Source organism: Perca fluviatilis, chromosome 5, assembly GCF_010015445.1.
Source record: "Perca fluviatilis chromosome 5, GENO_Pfluv_1.0, whole genome shotgun sequence".
Taxonomy (NCBI): Eukaryota; Metazoa; Chordata; class Actinopteri; order Perciformes; family Percidae; genus Perca; species Perca fluviatilis.
In genome coordinates this window covers 24,463,026-24,478,883 of record NC_053116.1, presented here as the reverse complement: position 1 = coordinate 24,478,883, position 15,858 = coordinate 24,463,026, and the positions used below count along the sequence as shown (strand labels likewise).

The 15,858-nt window shown below is 38.7% G+C and overlaps 1 protein-coding gene across 1 annotated transcript in view; it reads right to left on the bottom strand.

Moving 5' to 3' along the window:
* LOC120559012 (neural cell adhesion molecule L1-like protein) overlaps positions 1-15,858 on the bottom strand; it is a 54,264-nt gene that overhangs the window by 18,268 nt on the left and 20,138 nt on the right. The window contains exons 5-20 of the mRNA XM_039800437.1: positions 15,671-15,793; positions 14,293-14,463; positions 13,941-13,979; positions 13,641-13,752; positions 12,753-12,871; positions 11,705-11,845; positions 10,828-10,939; positions 9,377-9,534; positions 8,526-8,691; positions 7,974-8,098; positions 7,132-7,236; positions 4,114-4,311; positions 3,698-3,768; positions 3,358-3,580; positions 3,119-3,154; positions 2,345-2,460 (exon numbers count right to left, since the gene is read on the bottom strand). Of these exons, the coding sequence (XP_039656371.1) occupies positions 2,345-2,460; positions 3,119-3,154; positions 3,358-3,580; positions 3,698-3,768; positions 4,114-4,311; positions 7,132-7,236; positions 7,974-8,098; positions 8,526-8,691; positions 9,377-9,534; positions 10,828-10,939; positions 11,705-11,845; positions 12,753-12,871; positions 13,641-13,752; positions 13,941-13,979; positions 14,293-14,463; positions 15,671-15,793 (2,015 nt within the window). The remainder of the gene's footprint in view (positions 1-2,344; positions 2,461-3,118; positions 3,155-3,357; positions 3,581-3,697; positions 3,769-4,113; positions 4,312-7,131; positions 7,237-7,973; positions 8,099-8,525; positions 8,692-9,376; positions 9,535-10,827; positions 10,940-11,704; positions 11,846-12,752; positions 12,872-13,640; positions 13,753-13,940; positions 13,980-14,292; positions 14,464-15,670; positions 15,794-15,858) is intronic.

Below are 15,858 nucleotides of genomic sequence, written 5' to 3'. Positions count from 1 at the left end.
TATCATGTGGACGCGCTGACAGTGTTGTTGTCATTACTTAGAATTCCTCATGGGGGCCACATAAACTACGCACTATAGCTTTAAGGGAAAATGTGCCAAAAAGCACATTTGTTTTTACAGGTATTGTATCATATTACCACATTTAGGTGTACCTTTTTACCAGTCGCAACAGTGTGTGTGTGTGTGTGTGTGTCTGTCATCTTGCATGGTTGTGACGCTATGACAAAATCTGTCCACAGACAGACAGACATAAACTTAGCACAAAAAGTAAGGAAATCTGTGTTAGATAGATAGATGGGTAGATTATTTCTCTGTGGTAACAATGCTTTTTGGCAATAAATCTTACACCGCTGGAAACCCTGTTTAGTTCACTTTCAAATGGTGCCCCATTTGTAAGGAACATGCATTTGTGGGATGAGCAGCAGCGCTGAGTATGTGGGTTGAGCCCATGAAAAATTTGCCAAATCTTCTCTGCCAATGCCAAACAGCTTATTCTGCCATTGACTCGTTTGGAGGATTGGATGATTGAAGTTTGAAGGAACAAGACATATTGGCAATTTAACAACTCATTCATTTCACAAACAGGAGCGTCAGTAGCGTGTGGAAGAACCATACACAGCCACAACAGCCTGGCACCTCCTCATGCTGGTCACCAGCCTGGTCACATACTGCTGTGGGATGGAATCCCATTCTTCAACCAGCATTTGTCGCAAGTCAGCCAACGTGGTTGTGTTGGTCACTCTGGCACGAACAGCACGCCCAAGCTGATCCCACAAGTGTTCAATGGGGTTGAGGTCAGGACTGCTGGCAGGCCATTCCATCCTCTCCACTCCCACATTCTGGAGGTAGTCTCTGATAAACCCTGCCCTGTGGGGGCGAGCGTTGTCATCTTGGAGGATAGAGTTCGGTCCCAGACTGTGGAGATTTGGGATTGCCACTGGTTGCAGAAGCTCATCTCTATATCTCTCTGCATTGAGATTGCCTCCGATGATGACAAGCCTCATTTTTCCAGTGAGAGAGATGCCGCCCCACACCATCACACTGCCTTCACCAAAAGGTGTTACTCTATCGGTGCAGCAATCAGCATAGCGTCCTCCGCGTCTTCTCCACACTCCACCCTACAATCCAACTGCCGAAGGCAGAATCATCCAATCCACCAAACACCAAACGAGTCAATGGCAAAATAACATGTTTGGCATTGGCAGAGAAGATTTGGCAAATCTTTCATGGGCGCAACCCACATACTCAGCGCTGCTGCTCGTCCCACAAATGCATGTTCCTTACAAATGGGGCACCATTTGAAAGGGAACTAAACAGGCTTTCCAACGTTATAAGATTTATTGTCAAAAAGCATTGTTACCACAGAGAAATAATCTCCCAAAAACAAATTTCCTTACTTTTTGTGCTAAATTTATAAGCACCTGGCAAAGTACTCAAGTACTCAAAACCGCCTTTGTGGTAGTTCCTGTGACAGTAGGTGTCTCCAGCACCACATTTTGCCATGATGACACACACAGCCAAAATGAGATGCCCTTTGTGAACAATTTAGCTACAGTAACTAATGAGAAAATAATTCCACCAGAAAAGATGCACCATTTGGAAAAGGGCCATTAAGAGAGGTTGAAATACAGAAAGTGAAAACAAATCGGGTTGGGTGAACCACACAAAATATTACAATTTCAGGGAATAATCTTTCTCTATGTGCTCATTACTATAATGGCTATGTCACTACCAGATATGCATTTGTCAAATTTAACTGACATATGCTTTTATTTTTAGGAAACTGTGAGTTTTAGTGCTTTACAAGCGATGTCAATGTGTCACCCGTAATGTCTTGTTCAACCATTAATCAGCATCACATATTCACACTACTATGAAAGCTTGGCTTTAAAAACATGTATCAGGCCTGAGTCTGGGACTATTGGGATAGTCAGAACATAATATTCACTGTTTTAAAATCACATAAACATTTTTGTATTAGCCATAGCCTACCTATTAAAACATTTGGTTGAAAATGATAAAAGACAAAACAGTGTCTCTCTCCTGGGGAGCTGCCTTTGGTGATGACACACAGAAGACAGGCGAGTGAAAAGGGGTAAAGACCGGAAATATCTATTACAATAAGAAGACCTAGAATAAAGATCTAATTGCTCCAGGTAACCCAGGTAGAGGATGTTGACTCTAATTACCCCTTTGTATCTTTCTCATGTTAAGAAAGAGTAATTACTTTATTGTAAAATACTGTGAAGTGCTACAACATTATTGCCGTTCAGAGTTCCTCTGTTGCCATTGAAAGTCCTTAGTTATACAATGTAGTCTGAAAGTCTGGTCCATTAAAACTTACATCATAGCCCCCTAGATGACCTCTCACTGTGGCAGGTGGAGCCGGGGTCCAGCTAACTCTCAGAACAGTGGTGTTGATCACCTCCACTGCTATGTCCCGTGGTTCGGCAGTCGGGACTGAAGAACACATAGAGGAAGGTCAGGAATACAAACATATGGCAAACAACAGGCTACCTTTGCTTGCAGATACAGAAATTGAAAGAAAAAAATAACCCTGTTGGACACAAACAGCCTAATTTGATGGTCTGAGCTGTTATGTTAAAGTCGGAACAAAATGGTTTAGACTGTGCAAAATGATCTGTTGCTGGTTATGGTGGTAAATAAAAGCAGTGATGCTGGTAGATCAGCATAAATGTGCACAAATACATACTCATCTGGACACCAAATGAGGCAGCTTTCTTTTTTTATTTGTTGTTTTCATTAGGGACAAATACAACACCAATCATGAAATTAAATTGCTCTTAATGTTTTTGCTCTACATTTTACTAAACTGGAAGTAGGAAAGGATAGAAGCACAGCAGACACAAGAGAGAGAAGCAGCCATTGTGCTAATAAGCCTACAGCAAAAAGTGTGTCGTGATCTGTCAAATCTCCCACAGCTTCTGAGACAGAAGTGGAAATTTGACATCGCTCTGCTCTACAAAGGTTATCTGCCACCTGCTGGATTGAGCAAAGGTGTTTTTCTTCTTCTTCAGGAGGGGAGGAAAAGTCACTACTGCACACCTGCACTGGGTTAAAAAACCATGGGCGAAAGGAAAAAAAGAAAGAACTTAACCTGACACATTTTCCCGCAGACAATGCCAAAAGACAACTGAAGACATATGGGTGGGATATGATAACACAACAAGTTCACAGTTAGTCATAAACAAAACAACAGCTACATGTGTTCAGCCTTAGGGTATGTTTTAATGAAACAGTAGAACTGAAGTGAGCTGCATATAAACACATATTGAAATATATTGAAAATTATTAATAGCATATACAGTAAAAAGTCATATTAAGTCTTTAACTCACCATCTTCTCCAGAGTAACCAGTAACGACTTTAGGATCTGGTCCCCAGCCGTGGCTGTTCCTGCTCTGAATTTTGATCTCGTAGGGAATAAAAGTGGACGTGTTCCTCACAACAAAGGAGTGTCTTTTGACCAGATGCTCCCTCCAGTCATCTTCCACCCCCAGTTTCCTGTAGCTCACCTTGTACTCCAGGCCTGGCCCATTGTGTTCAATAGGCAACAGCGGCTACAACAGGAAAGTGTACAGATGACTGAGAAATATTGAAATATGCCTCCATACTATAATGGTTTCTTGTTTTTGTTTTTTTCAATCTTAGATAGATCGATATGCTCTTTCTCTTACCTCCCAGCTAATGTCCATTTGATGAGGAAGATGGCCTTGAATTTTGATGTTTTCTGGGTTCCTCTCAGGAGCTTTGAAGAGAGGTTGTATAATATTTATAAATGAAAAAAAATAGCTAAACATGCAAAAATGCAAATATCTATCCATATTGTTCAGCTAAAACATTCTTTGACAATTGTAGTACAAGTCATTCATTTCATATATAAGCATATTCAAATAAGCGCCAAGCTAATACTTTAAAGCCTTCTGAGACCTGGAAATATCCATACCCCCTACTGCTACAAAGCCCTGTGGCCAAAGGCTGGCCTCTCCACACTTTCGCTGCACATTTCAAAAGAAATGTTTAAACTTTACATGCTTTCACAATCAACAGGTAACCATAGCAGAACATGTTCATTAAAGGGAGCGAGCCTCACCAGCAGGGGGTGTTTTGTATCTCTCAGTGGGCTCACTGGGGGGTCCAGGTCCAACAGCATTAACAGCATACACTCTGAACTGGTAGTTAAGGTGTCCACGTAGTGATAGCTCGGCTGTTGCCTGGTTACCGGGAACTTTCTGTAGCTCCTTCCACCTGCCAGGCTCCCATTGGTTCTCCTCGTACTCCACTATAAATTCTGTGCTCATGGAGGAGACAAGAGACATGCACATTCAGTCATCGCCTTACAACTGATAATAATAATAATAATAATAATAATAATAATAATAATAATAATAATAATAATAATACATTTTATTTATATAGCACTTTACATGGTACTCAAAGACACTTTACAGTAAAACCAGCACATTAAAACAGATAAGCAATAAAACCAACACATAGAACAAGCATATTAAAAGCAATTAAAAACAATAAAACCAGTAACTATCTGGTGAGAAATGTAAGACTATTGTAAGTGGAAAGCTAATCTGAAGAGGTGTGTTTTGATTAGTGTTTTGAATGTGTCCAGGTCAGTACAGTCACAGATGTGTATGGGTAGGGAGTTCCAGAGGGAGGGGGCTGCAATGGTGAAAGCTCTGTCACCCCAGGTACGGTGCTTGGTCCTGAGTGGTGAGGAGAGGAGGTTTGTGTCAGAGGAGCGGAGGTTACGGGGGTGATTGTGGCGGTGGAGCAGGTCTGTGAGGTAGGAAGGAGCCTGGTTATGGAGGGCTTTGTGGGTGAAGAGGAGGACTTTAAACTGGATACGTAGGGTAACAGGGAGCCAGTGGAGGTTCTGAAGGACGGGAGTGATGTGATCACGGGAACGGGTGTGTGTGAGGAGACGGGCAGCAGAGTTTTGGATGTATTTAATTTTATTTAAGGCTTTTGCAGATGAACCATAGAGGATGCTGTTGCAGTTGTCAATTCTGGAAGTGATGAAGGCGTAAATCAAAGTTTCGGCAGCAGAGAAGGTGAGTGATGGGCGGAGACGGGCAATGTTTTTGAGGTGTTTATGAGGTTGCTGTCGAAGAGACAGGGTGGAGTTGTTGACAGTGAGACCGAAGTTATGGGTGTTATTTGTGAGGGATTTCGGGCCGATGAAGATCAAGTCGGATTTACTGTAGTTGAGTAGGAGGAAGTTGGTTTTCATCCAGGTTTGAATATCAGTGAGGCAGTTGGTCAGGGTGAAGGATTTAGCTGTGATGATGGATTTGGTAGAAATGTAGATCTGGACATCATCGGCGTAGCAGTTGAAGTGAAGAACACGTTTGTGTATGATATTTCCAATTGGCAGGATGTAAAGTGTGAAAAGGAGAGGACCAAGCACCGAACCTTGGGGGACACGTTGTGACAGCGGCACAACGGAGGAGGTGCAGTTGTTGATGTGTATGAACTGTTGTCTGTTGGTGAGATAGGAACGGAGCCAGGAGAGTGCAGTGCCAGTGATGTTGCAGTAGGTTTCCAGTCAGGACAGGAGGATGGAGTGGTTGATTGTGTCGAAGGCTGCAGTGAGGTCGAGCATGATAAGAATGGTGAGGTGGCCAGAGTCAGAGGAGAGGAGGAGGTCATTGGTGACTTCCTCCTCTCACAATTTCTGAGAAAACATGCCATTAGACTCCTTTTATTTGTTTCACTAACTGCACAGTCCACTATACATTATTGATACATTATCTACAGTACATGTTCAACACTTTCACTAAACTGATAAAGGAATAGTTCAACATTCTGAAAAAAAAGTTTATTTATATCATAAAATAAAGTGAATATTGGACAGGTGACCAGAAACAAATTAAGGATAATATTGCTCTGTAACTGCAATTGTTCCTGAGATGTGTGAATTTGTTATGCCACACTACACCTGTAAGTGTGTCGAAATGATGATGATTCATAGGTGTCCAAAATTGGAGTTAAATACTTGCTAAGAGTACCCAACTGAATGTCAGGAATGTAATTTATCATAACAAATGAGTAAACACGGGAGTGATTTCAGGCACAGCCATAGCTTTTGGCAATTTCCATGGCAAAATAATTAAAATGAATAATTCTACACACACATCCACCAGGTGCTGAGCGAAACGGATCCATAAATATCGTTTAGAAAAGAGCTGGCCTCACAACCCATGTCTGTTGCTCCAAGATGTTTAATTAAACAAATAAAAATGACAGCACATTTCGGCCGCACAAAGGATCTTCTTCAGGCATTTTTATTCTAATTTCTGATCATAGATAACACATTTCAAAGCTAATAAACACTACAAGGATACATTCATCAACTGATGTAAATTCTTATCATCCTTAAGTTCCAAAAATAAATTAGTCCTTTTTTAAAGCATAAATGAGACACAAGCTTCCCTGCCATTATCCTCAGCACTTCATATTTGCAGCCATCACTTATTAAAGAACCTTAGTTAGCACTCAACAGTGATCACAGCAGCAGAATCAGAGGAGACATGACAGTGTTTTGTGATGTCAGAAACTGAATAGAACTTGCACCAAAGAACAATTGTAATCCAGTTTGTAACAGTAGTCTGCAGACTTTAAGCGATTCAGTTCAACCTATATCTGTTTAAGAGATCTTTTATCCACACAGCGTCACTGAACAAAATCAGCTGAAAGTGCCAGGTTCCTAAGCAGTGTGTACATGTACAGTATATTCTTAATACACTATGAAGTTGTGTATAATTGTCTACTGATAAAAAACTTGGATCTATTCTACTATATTGGTTCAGCCCGGGTGTGTCTTAGGGATGGTGAGAGTCGACATGGGCCCACAAGCATAATTTCCTCACTCTAATTATTTTGAAATTACACCATCATTACATCGTAATTACATCATTATGTAGGCTGTAAACTTAAGTGTAACAACTAACAGTCACAACAGTATACAAGCATAGACTGTAAAAAGTAATATATAATATGTTACCAGTCTATGTATACAAGCAACTGTTGATGATCTCTGAGAAGATGCCATTTCTCTTTTGCATTATTAAACTTTATCTACTTCATTAACTTTTACCTGTTACAGAGCTGTTGTGATCCCTCCCAGGTATCCAAGACAGGTGAACATTTCTCGGACTCTTGAGTTCAGATATCTTTATATTTTTTGGAGCATCGGGAATGTCTGCAACACAAAATACATACAACAACATTAGATGCTCAGTAGCAACTGCTTTTTTAATATCCATAACATCTGGAGAGTTTAAACGTGATAATGATACCTAAACCCAGGGACTGAAATTAACACGCGCCAAATGCGGGTGAAACTGTCAAACGTGCCATGTTGGTGGGAAGCCAATTAGAACTGAGTGATTCATTAGTTGTTTTTTGCACGTTACTGGGGTAAATATGCCAGCTGAAACAAGCAACAAACAAAAAGATGAGGATGATTCAAAGAAAAGTAAAAGGCGTTTTAATACAAAGTGGACAGTTGGTAACGACAACAAGGTCCGTGAATGGCTGATTAACGACAGCAGTACAGAACAAATGTACTGCAGTGCAGTATTGTTTTTAGTTATATTGTTTGTATATATTGTTTCATATAGTGCAGTATTGATTTCCTTAATAACTTAACAGCACTTAAGTGTGTATTTGGAACAAGTTCATGAACGATGCCTGGGCATTTCCTGTATTTCACCTTTATGAGCCAAAACAAATTTGGCTTGTAAAAAGCCTCTGTAGCTAGTGGATTTTAAAATCAACCTGCCACAGTGGCAGGTGGCCAAAAAAAAACTTCAGGCCCTGTCCAAACCACAAGGCAACACCTTGTTTTAAATCATTCATATACCTGTCTATGCTCTAAGTCCTTTCAAAGAATTATTTAAAAAAATAAATAATTGGTTATTTACAAAACCAGCTTACCCAGCACGGTGAGCAGTGCAGTGGCATTGTCCTCGTCTATGCTGGTTCTAGCAATGCATGTGTATATTCCCTGATCGCTCTGGTTCACATTCATGATCTGCAGCATGCCATCGTCCACAAAGTATCTGAACATATAAGCAAATTCGTTAGTACGAAGCTGTAATATATATTTAATCAATCAAGTAAGTAGGCATACAGTACCTCTGCCAAAGCTGCACAATCCTCTACATTGCTATTGTACCAGATTTTCCTCATTCAAGTGAGTGCAGTAGTGTCTGCTATGGCCTCACTTTCCAACAACTGTTACTGAAACTGTAGCATTTTTTAAGATAATCAGGCAATAATTTATAATCAGACAAACAAAAATATAACATCCTTGGCAGAGGTAATCAGTCAATTCATTAAGCTGGATAAGGCACAAAGCTTTTGGGACTTTTCATGCATTTATTCTTCCCTAGCATTAGCATAGAGATAACGCCACTGAACAAAGCCATCTTAAGGAAAAACACACCTCAAAACTAATGGAAGCGCTATCTAACGACAGCAACCTACCTGGAATGTTCCTCAAAGGAAAGTGGGATCTCCTCACCATCCTTCCTCCATACCACCTCAAAGGCACCCTGCAGGCTTTTATCATACTCTGCCTGGCACTTCAACTGGGCTGTGGTCCCACTGATGATCTGCAAGTCCTGAGGTGGAATTACTATTTTTGTAGGGTCTAAAGATAAAAAAGAAAACGCCAGGGACAAAAGTGCATACATAAAAGAGATAAGATAATATTTGTCTTGTAAGTCTGCTGCCAAAGAAAATAATTATTCATAATTCCTGCAGGATTCAAATAAGATGTGAATATTTGAAGTTTAGCCACATTATTTACTTTATAAATGAGTCCCTCTCGCAGTAACTGCCTCTGTGATTTGTGAAATGAGTAATCAAAATGGAAATGTCTCGATATTGCTCAATAAATTTCCATGGTGATTTGCATTTACGAAAACATATCCATGAAAAAATTATTCTTAAATGTGTTTCACCACATTATTATGTATTCTGCATCTCTTCATAACATCAATGATTCTAAGATATGTATTGGCTATTCAGCATAAGCATGTTTCAAAGGACAGAGCACCTAGTTTTACTTAATCAATCACAGTAGAGCATGTTAAAAAAAAAAAAGGATTCAACCTTCCAGATCTCAAACTGTTTTTGGTATGTGGTTTTGCATATAAGCCAAAGCCTTCTATTGAACAATTTAACTAAAAATATGGTGCCTCCACCTGTAGTCTAGCCAAGCAGATAGAAACATTTGAAAACTGTTTGTCATTTGGGTGAACTGGCACTGGAATAAGGAATAATCGTGTGCAGTAACTAAAATATAGAAAGGACTTATGATGTTGCTGAGATACCTTTCACATCCAGATAAGCAGTGACAGCTGACTTGCCCTCTGTGTTAAAGGCGACACACACATATTTCCCACTGTCGTTTTTTTCTGCACCAATGATTTGCAAAGATCCACTCAGAGCAAGAAATCGTTCTCCCTCGATGGCTTTCTCATCATTGGACCTAGGAGAGAAAGTTTTTACACCTCTTTTAACATGTATGCAACTCATTCGATATGAAACGCAAATTGCAGTTTGCCAATTAAAGCTATAGTGCGTAGTTTGAGGAATTCTATGTAATGACAACAACACTGTCGGCGCGTCCACATTGATACAGCCTTCCGGTATCACTCACCCTCATCCTCCACGCAGTTGCAAGTAGCCAAGGAGGACACGGAAAGTTAAAAAACAAGAGGTAATTATCTTCACTCGAGTTTCTGCGCAGGAAAGTCGCTTCTGAACTTAGCCATACTGAGAAATACAGAGAGCGTTGTGTGGAGCTGATAGTCTTGATTAGCTTTGTAGCAACTCATCTGGCAATGGCTTGAATGTAATGGACATTAATCTCAAAAAGTTACACACTAAAGCTTTAAGATGCAACAATTTCTTGTTTTTATCAAAAAAGTACTTGGTTTAGGTCAGATTATTATTATTATTATTACAAATAATAATAATAATATAATAATAATAATAATAATAATAATAATAATAATAATAATAACTTTCTACATAGCGCCTTTCACAAAACCCAAGGACACTTTACAGAATTACTGGGGAACCAGAGCTAAGGGAGGTTGTAGGTTGTGGTGAACAGGTGGTGTTTTGAGGAGTTTTTGTATTTTAATCAGTCATGTCTATGATTTCTCTTCCATATTGTATATAATCTTCAGTATATCATTTATTATTTATCCATACTTAATTGTGTACCTTTGAATTTCAATTAATTGAAATAACAATGTTGCCAACTCCTTTTTGAAACAATGTGGAATATCATCTAATAGAATGAGAAGAAGTATCCTCATGTTCTGAGGGTCTTTGCAAAATTAAAATTAGTTTTGTCATGGACTGTCTGAGATCCTATTTCCCTTTTTGTAAAACTGTAGCAGAGCTGCAGTGATCGTTCATAGATTTAAGTAGCCTGATTTCAAGGAACAGAAGAGGATCAGAAGATATCTCATTAAACAGACATGAAGTGTCATAATTTGTCATGCAGACACCTGAAGCACTGTGCGATTACTAGCATGAGTTACTGCACTGATGCAGTATGTGCTCTGGTTTTTTCTTGAGACAACAGCACAAACATCTGTAAATTGCACAGGACTGACTGATACAGGGATGTAAACTGTTACCAGAAGAAAACACATTACACTGAATAAAAGTGTGAAGTTCAGCTGTCTTATGTGTCAAATGTTCAAAAACTTCTCACAGACTGAAATATGTCACCAAGACTACAAATATACCTGCTCTTATAACTTACCATGAGATGTTTGATGGTGGAGAGCTGAAAACACTGCAGTTCATGATGACATCCCCTCCTAGTACTACAGCGTACTCTTGGTTATCCCTTGTCAATATCCGAGGAGCCATGTCTAAGAACAAGGGGAGGGAGGAGAGATTACAGCTGCTCAAATGTCAAGTTATTGCCCATGAAAAAAAAAAAAAGAAGACAGAAGAGCAGATGACTGAAAACACAGATATAATTCAGACGCTCTTGTAACGCAAGAGATAAAAGATTGCTTATAGAGATATAAAGTGCTGAAGTAAAAAAACCTCATACAAAATCCCATTGACATTTCGAATTATGTTGAGTGGCCATGTCTAGGTTAAACATGGCTGCAGAGATGAAACTAATTAATCAACGGAAAATGAATTGCCAACCATTTTGAGAACTGAGTCTGAAGAAAAATGACAGAGACTGTAACCATATTATGATCACCTTTGTATGTTTGCCGCCATGGTGACAACTTTTAGTAGATTTTAAATAACTGTAGTAGATACTAATTTCTGTTAGAATACAGATTGTCAACCCCTTTATTTATTTCAGAAACACAGAAGAAAACAAATACTGAATGAAAGACTGCATTAAGTTACAGAATGTAGATGAACAGACGGAGGAGACACTTTCTATATTGTATGTAGGCCTCTATCTACTCCTCTATAATCTAATCAAATGCTTCCAGAATAGGATCAGATTATAATGTTTGTAGAGAAAATAAACCACCTCAAAAGCCAACACAAACTACACAACATTACCCCGATCCAGGTGTACCTGATAAAAGTGGCCATTGTGTTTATTAGGTAGGAACTATTTATTCACTGGCTGTGCAAGGTTTAAGTCTTGCTGTAATACTCACTTATGACCATGATGTTAATGTTGGCCAGAACACTGCCATGATCATTGGAGGCTTCACACTGGTAGACAGCACTGTCCTCTGGTCTGGCGTTATGGAGCACCACAGTGTCATCGAGCACTCGCCTGTTGTTCTCTGGGTCATCTGGCAGCAACATACATACATAAAAACATCTAAATTGTTCCTCAAGGTCTACACTATATTTCAAAGTTTAAAAAATCTGATAAAAATATGAGCTTAAATGATAGATTGAATGATTAGTTGATTAATTGTCAGAAAGTTGGCAACAATTGTTAGAATCAGTCAATTGTATAATGACATTCTCTGGTTCCAGTTTTTTCTTTTATGTGAAGATTTGCTCCTTTTCTCTGTTAGGAAATCGGCATGGGCATTGTTCATTTTTTTGACAAGTGATTAATCATTTAATGGAGAAAATAAGCAGCAGATTGATAATGATTAAAATATATATCAGCCAATATTACTTTTTGACAAGAACACTTTACTTAAAGAAAGACACATACAAGTACCGAGGCAGGAAGTTTTACAGCAGAACAAAAAGCGTTACTATCACATACGGCCTAACAGTAAATATGAGGTGATGGTAAATCTTGAACAGTAAACTTCAGTGGAAATCGACTTTTTTTAAATTGATGTAAATAAAATCACATATCCTCTAAAACATTTACATTATGGACCTCGAGATTACACAGATTGTGTTGCATTCTCTGCTGAGAAATGTAATAATAATTAGAATAAATCATTCTTACCCTACATTTCTGCAAGAAGACATTGTAAAAAGATTTTTTTTCACATTTCTTACATGTACTTATAATCAACTAAAATTACTTTTAATGGAGCCAGTGTCTAAATTGTGGTAAACAAATCATTCCCTGTCAAGGAGTCGAGCTTGTCTCAAAAGACACTCGGCAGAACAGCTGCTTTTCGACTTGAACTTGTGTGGTTGAAGTTTTGTGGTTGAAGTTTTGTGTCTCTGTCCTCCTGCCCGTTAGACAGAGATGCATAAACCACAGCTAGAATTATTCCCACTCACCTCTGAAAAACTCTCCATTCCTCCTCCATGTTATCTCTGGCTGTGGCTTTCCACTGACCGAGCACTTGATGTAAACATCAGACCCGATCACGGTCAGCTGGCAGTAGGTGGGTCTGCGACTGGTTAGTTCCACAATTCAATTTACACTGGATAAAAAAGAAAAAAAAAAAAAAAAACTCCATCCATCAGCTTATCTCCTTTGAAACAAAACAAACATAATTAGCTCCCTACCCCCCACTAACATAAAGTAGTAACATCCTCCCATGCATAGTTTTCGGTTTACACAGCGTCTCCATTTGCCAGCAGCCTTTCAGTCTACACCACTATGCATCTTCCAACATCTCTCCACCTCCCTACACTTCTTTCCATTTCCTGTGCTTTCCCTTCCAGTCACCTTTCCTTCCATTATCCCAGCTTTATCTATGGTTTGGCTCCATTTCATACATTAAACAACATGCACTTATATTGCCAAGGGGCATAGTAAATACATACAATATAACACATATATATATATATATATATATACATACACACATATATATATATATATATATATATATATATATATATATATATATATATATATATATATATATATATATATATACATATATATATATATACATACATATATATATATATATACATACATATATATATATACATACATATATATATACATACATATATATATACATACATATATATATATATATATATACATATACACACACATATATATATATATATACATATATATACATATATATACATATATACATATATATATATATATATATACACATATATATATATATATATACATATATACATATATATATATATATATATATAGTGATAATGTGATGATACCGCATGTATACATACTATCCCTGTGGTATACACTCAAGCTGGAGATGCTCTCCCTTCAACAGCACCATCTCTGTCTGAACACCAGAGGGCAGCAGCAGGCCAGGCATTCTCACTGCGGGGGCTTCAGCTGTATTGAACATAGGGAATGGTCTTCTTCAGCCATATTTATAATTCTAATCATGGTTAAATTATCTAAACACAAGTTTATAATCTGTCAATCTGTTACCATGCAAACCAACTATGCTGCTGGTTGACATGATATGAAATGTGTTTTAATTTACACTGTGAAGGCTTTGATGTGTGGATATCACTCACTGGCATTGTCACTGTCAGCAGATTCATTGCCATTTTTCACTAGAACAAAAACAAAATACTGTGAGAATGATACTGGTAGTGAAAGTGATGGTTTGTCTTCCCCAACATGTATTGCTCAATTCCGTGTAATAACAGAGTTTCCTTGAGCATAAACGTGACAAGACAAGCCCTGTTTCTTTGTATGCAGTAGAGGAACATCTTCAATATAACAGTAAAAATACCTGGATTTGTATAAACATTTTCTTTTCACTTTTCAGGGATCTGTCCTTGATGTCATTTTCTACAAGTGAACTACAGCAGTACCGCTGGCTGGATATTTGTTCAAGCCACACAGACTATTTTGTAAACCTACAGCTCTTGACCACAACAGACATGGCGGTTTTCTGGGCGATGGTGCGTATTTTGGAGAAGGCAGCAAAGCAACAGTAGTCCTGACGAGTGTCTTTCTGTAAGGCATTAGAGAAGTACAGGTTGCCATCAATGCCCATGGAAACCCTCTCATCCTGCTCAATGTGCTCGAGACCTGGAAAAGAACACATTTGTATCAATGATATGCTACCAACGTAAACAATGTCTGTTTTTCAGATTAATTTTGGCTGGAAAGAAAGCAGGAGAGTTAAAGGTAAAAATGATTTTATCAATAACCAAATAATTATACTCAGGTCTCAATACAGTGTATCTTAATATACACCAGACATTTATGGAAATGCCCTGAAGAGTTTCCTTGTATAGAGCCGTGGACTCATAAGTGCACTGTGACAGCATATTTTGTTTACATAGAGCCATTATATATGTCACAAGTCAATGACGCTCCTTGGTCAGCCCATTTTTCACAGCTTCACGTAAGACATAGCCTTTAGTTATTGGTTGTTGATCAATGATCAAGACAAACTGATAAAAAAAGGATCTTCTATCATGTGCAATGTATCGATTGGTGTGATAATATTTGGAAATATAAATGTGTGAAAGTAAAACTTTGAGTGAAAAACAAAGATTTTAAACTATTTAAAACAAGAATTGTGCACAAGTTTTCATTCACTCTTCTCCATGCCTCTAGGCCCCATCCACCTAAAAGCACATAAAAAAACTCTGTTTTCTTTCTGACATCAGTCAGGTTTGTTGGCAGTTGAGGAGCTCTCGAGGGGTTGGACCGAAAACTCAGCCCCTATTGACAAAGCACTTCAGACAGAACTGAGGTGACTTTTTTTCACAGTACATCACTTTCTTTGGGAGTGGTGGGAAGAAACTGTGTGGGCCTCAAGTGTGTACCTTTCCCTGACTGTCCTTCTTATTGTCACTGCTAAGATCACTGATGCCCATGGGAGGGTGAGGACAGCCACGTGCCTCTTCCAAAGCACATGGTGTGGACAGCTACTTTTTTTCATCTGTGAGAAACTTCAGTAAGGTGTGACACAGACAGACCTTCACACTATCCACACCACCCCACCTGAGAACCCTGCAGGGCGCTATAGTGCAATGACATGGACGTGAACCCTAGTTACTGCCGAAAACTGCAGTAATCGGGGAGTGTTTTGCCCCTTCATCCCCTGAACCACCAACGTAACAAAAGTGAAAAACAACTGAAAGTGACGCAGTATCTAAAGAGTCTTTAGATACTTATAAAGACTTTTTTCTGTTGTTTTTTTTTTGCGGGGGGGGGGGAGTCAGTGAACCAAACAGACATGTCCACCAATTAAATTACAAGCATAAACATTTGCTTCTTGGCTTACCAAGGGTCATCCAGTAGATTTTACGTGGGGCCACGCCTTCTGGAGGGTTACACTCCAGGGTGATTGGCTCTCCCTCCTTAACAACAATAGGGGAATTATACTCCTTCGGAAATTTGGGGACACCTAATAAAAAAAAAACAGACAATAAACAAAAGGAAATTCTTATCATGAAAAGGAAATTGACCTAT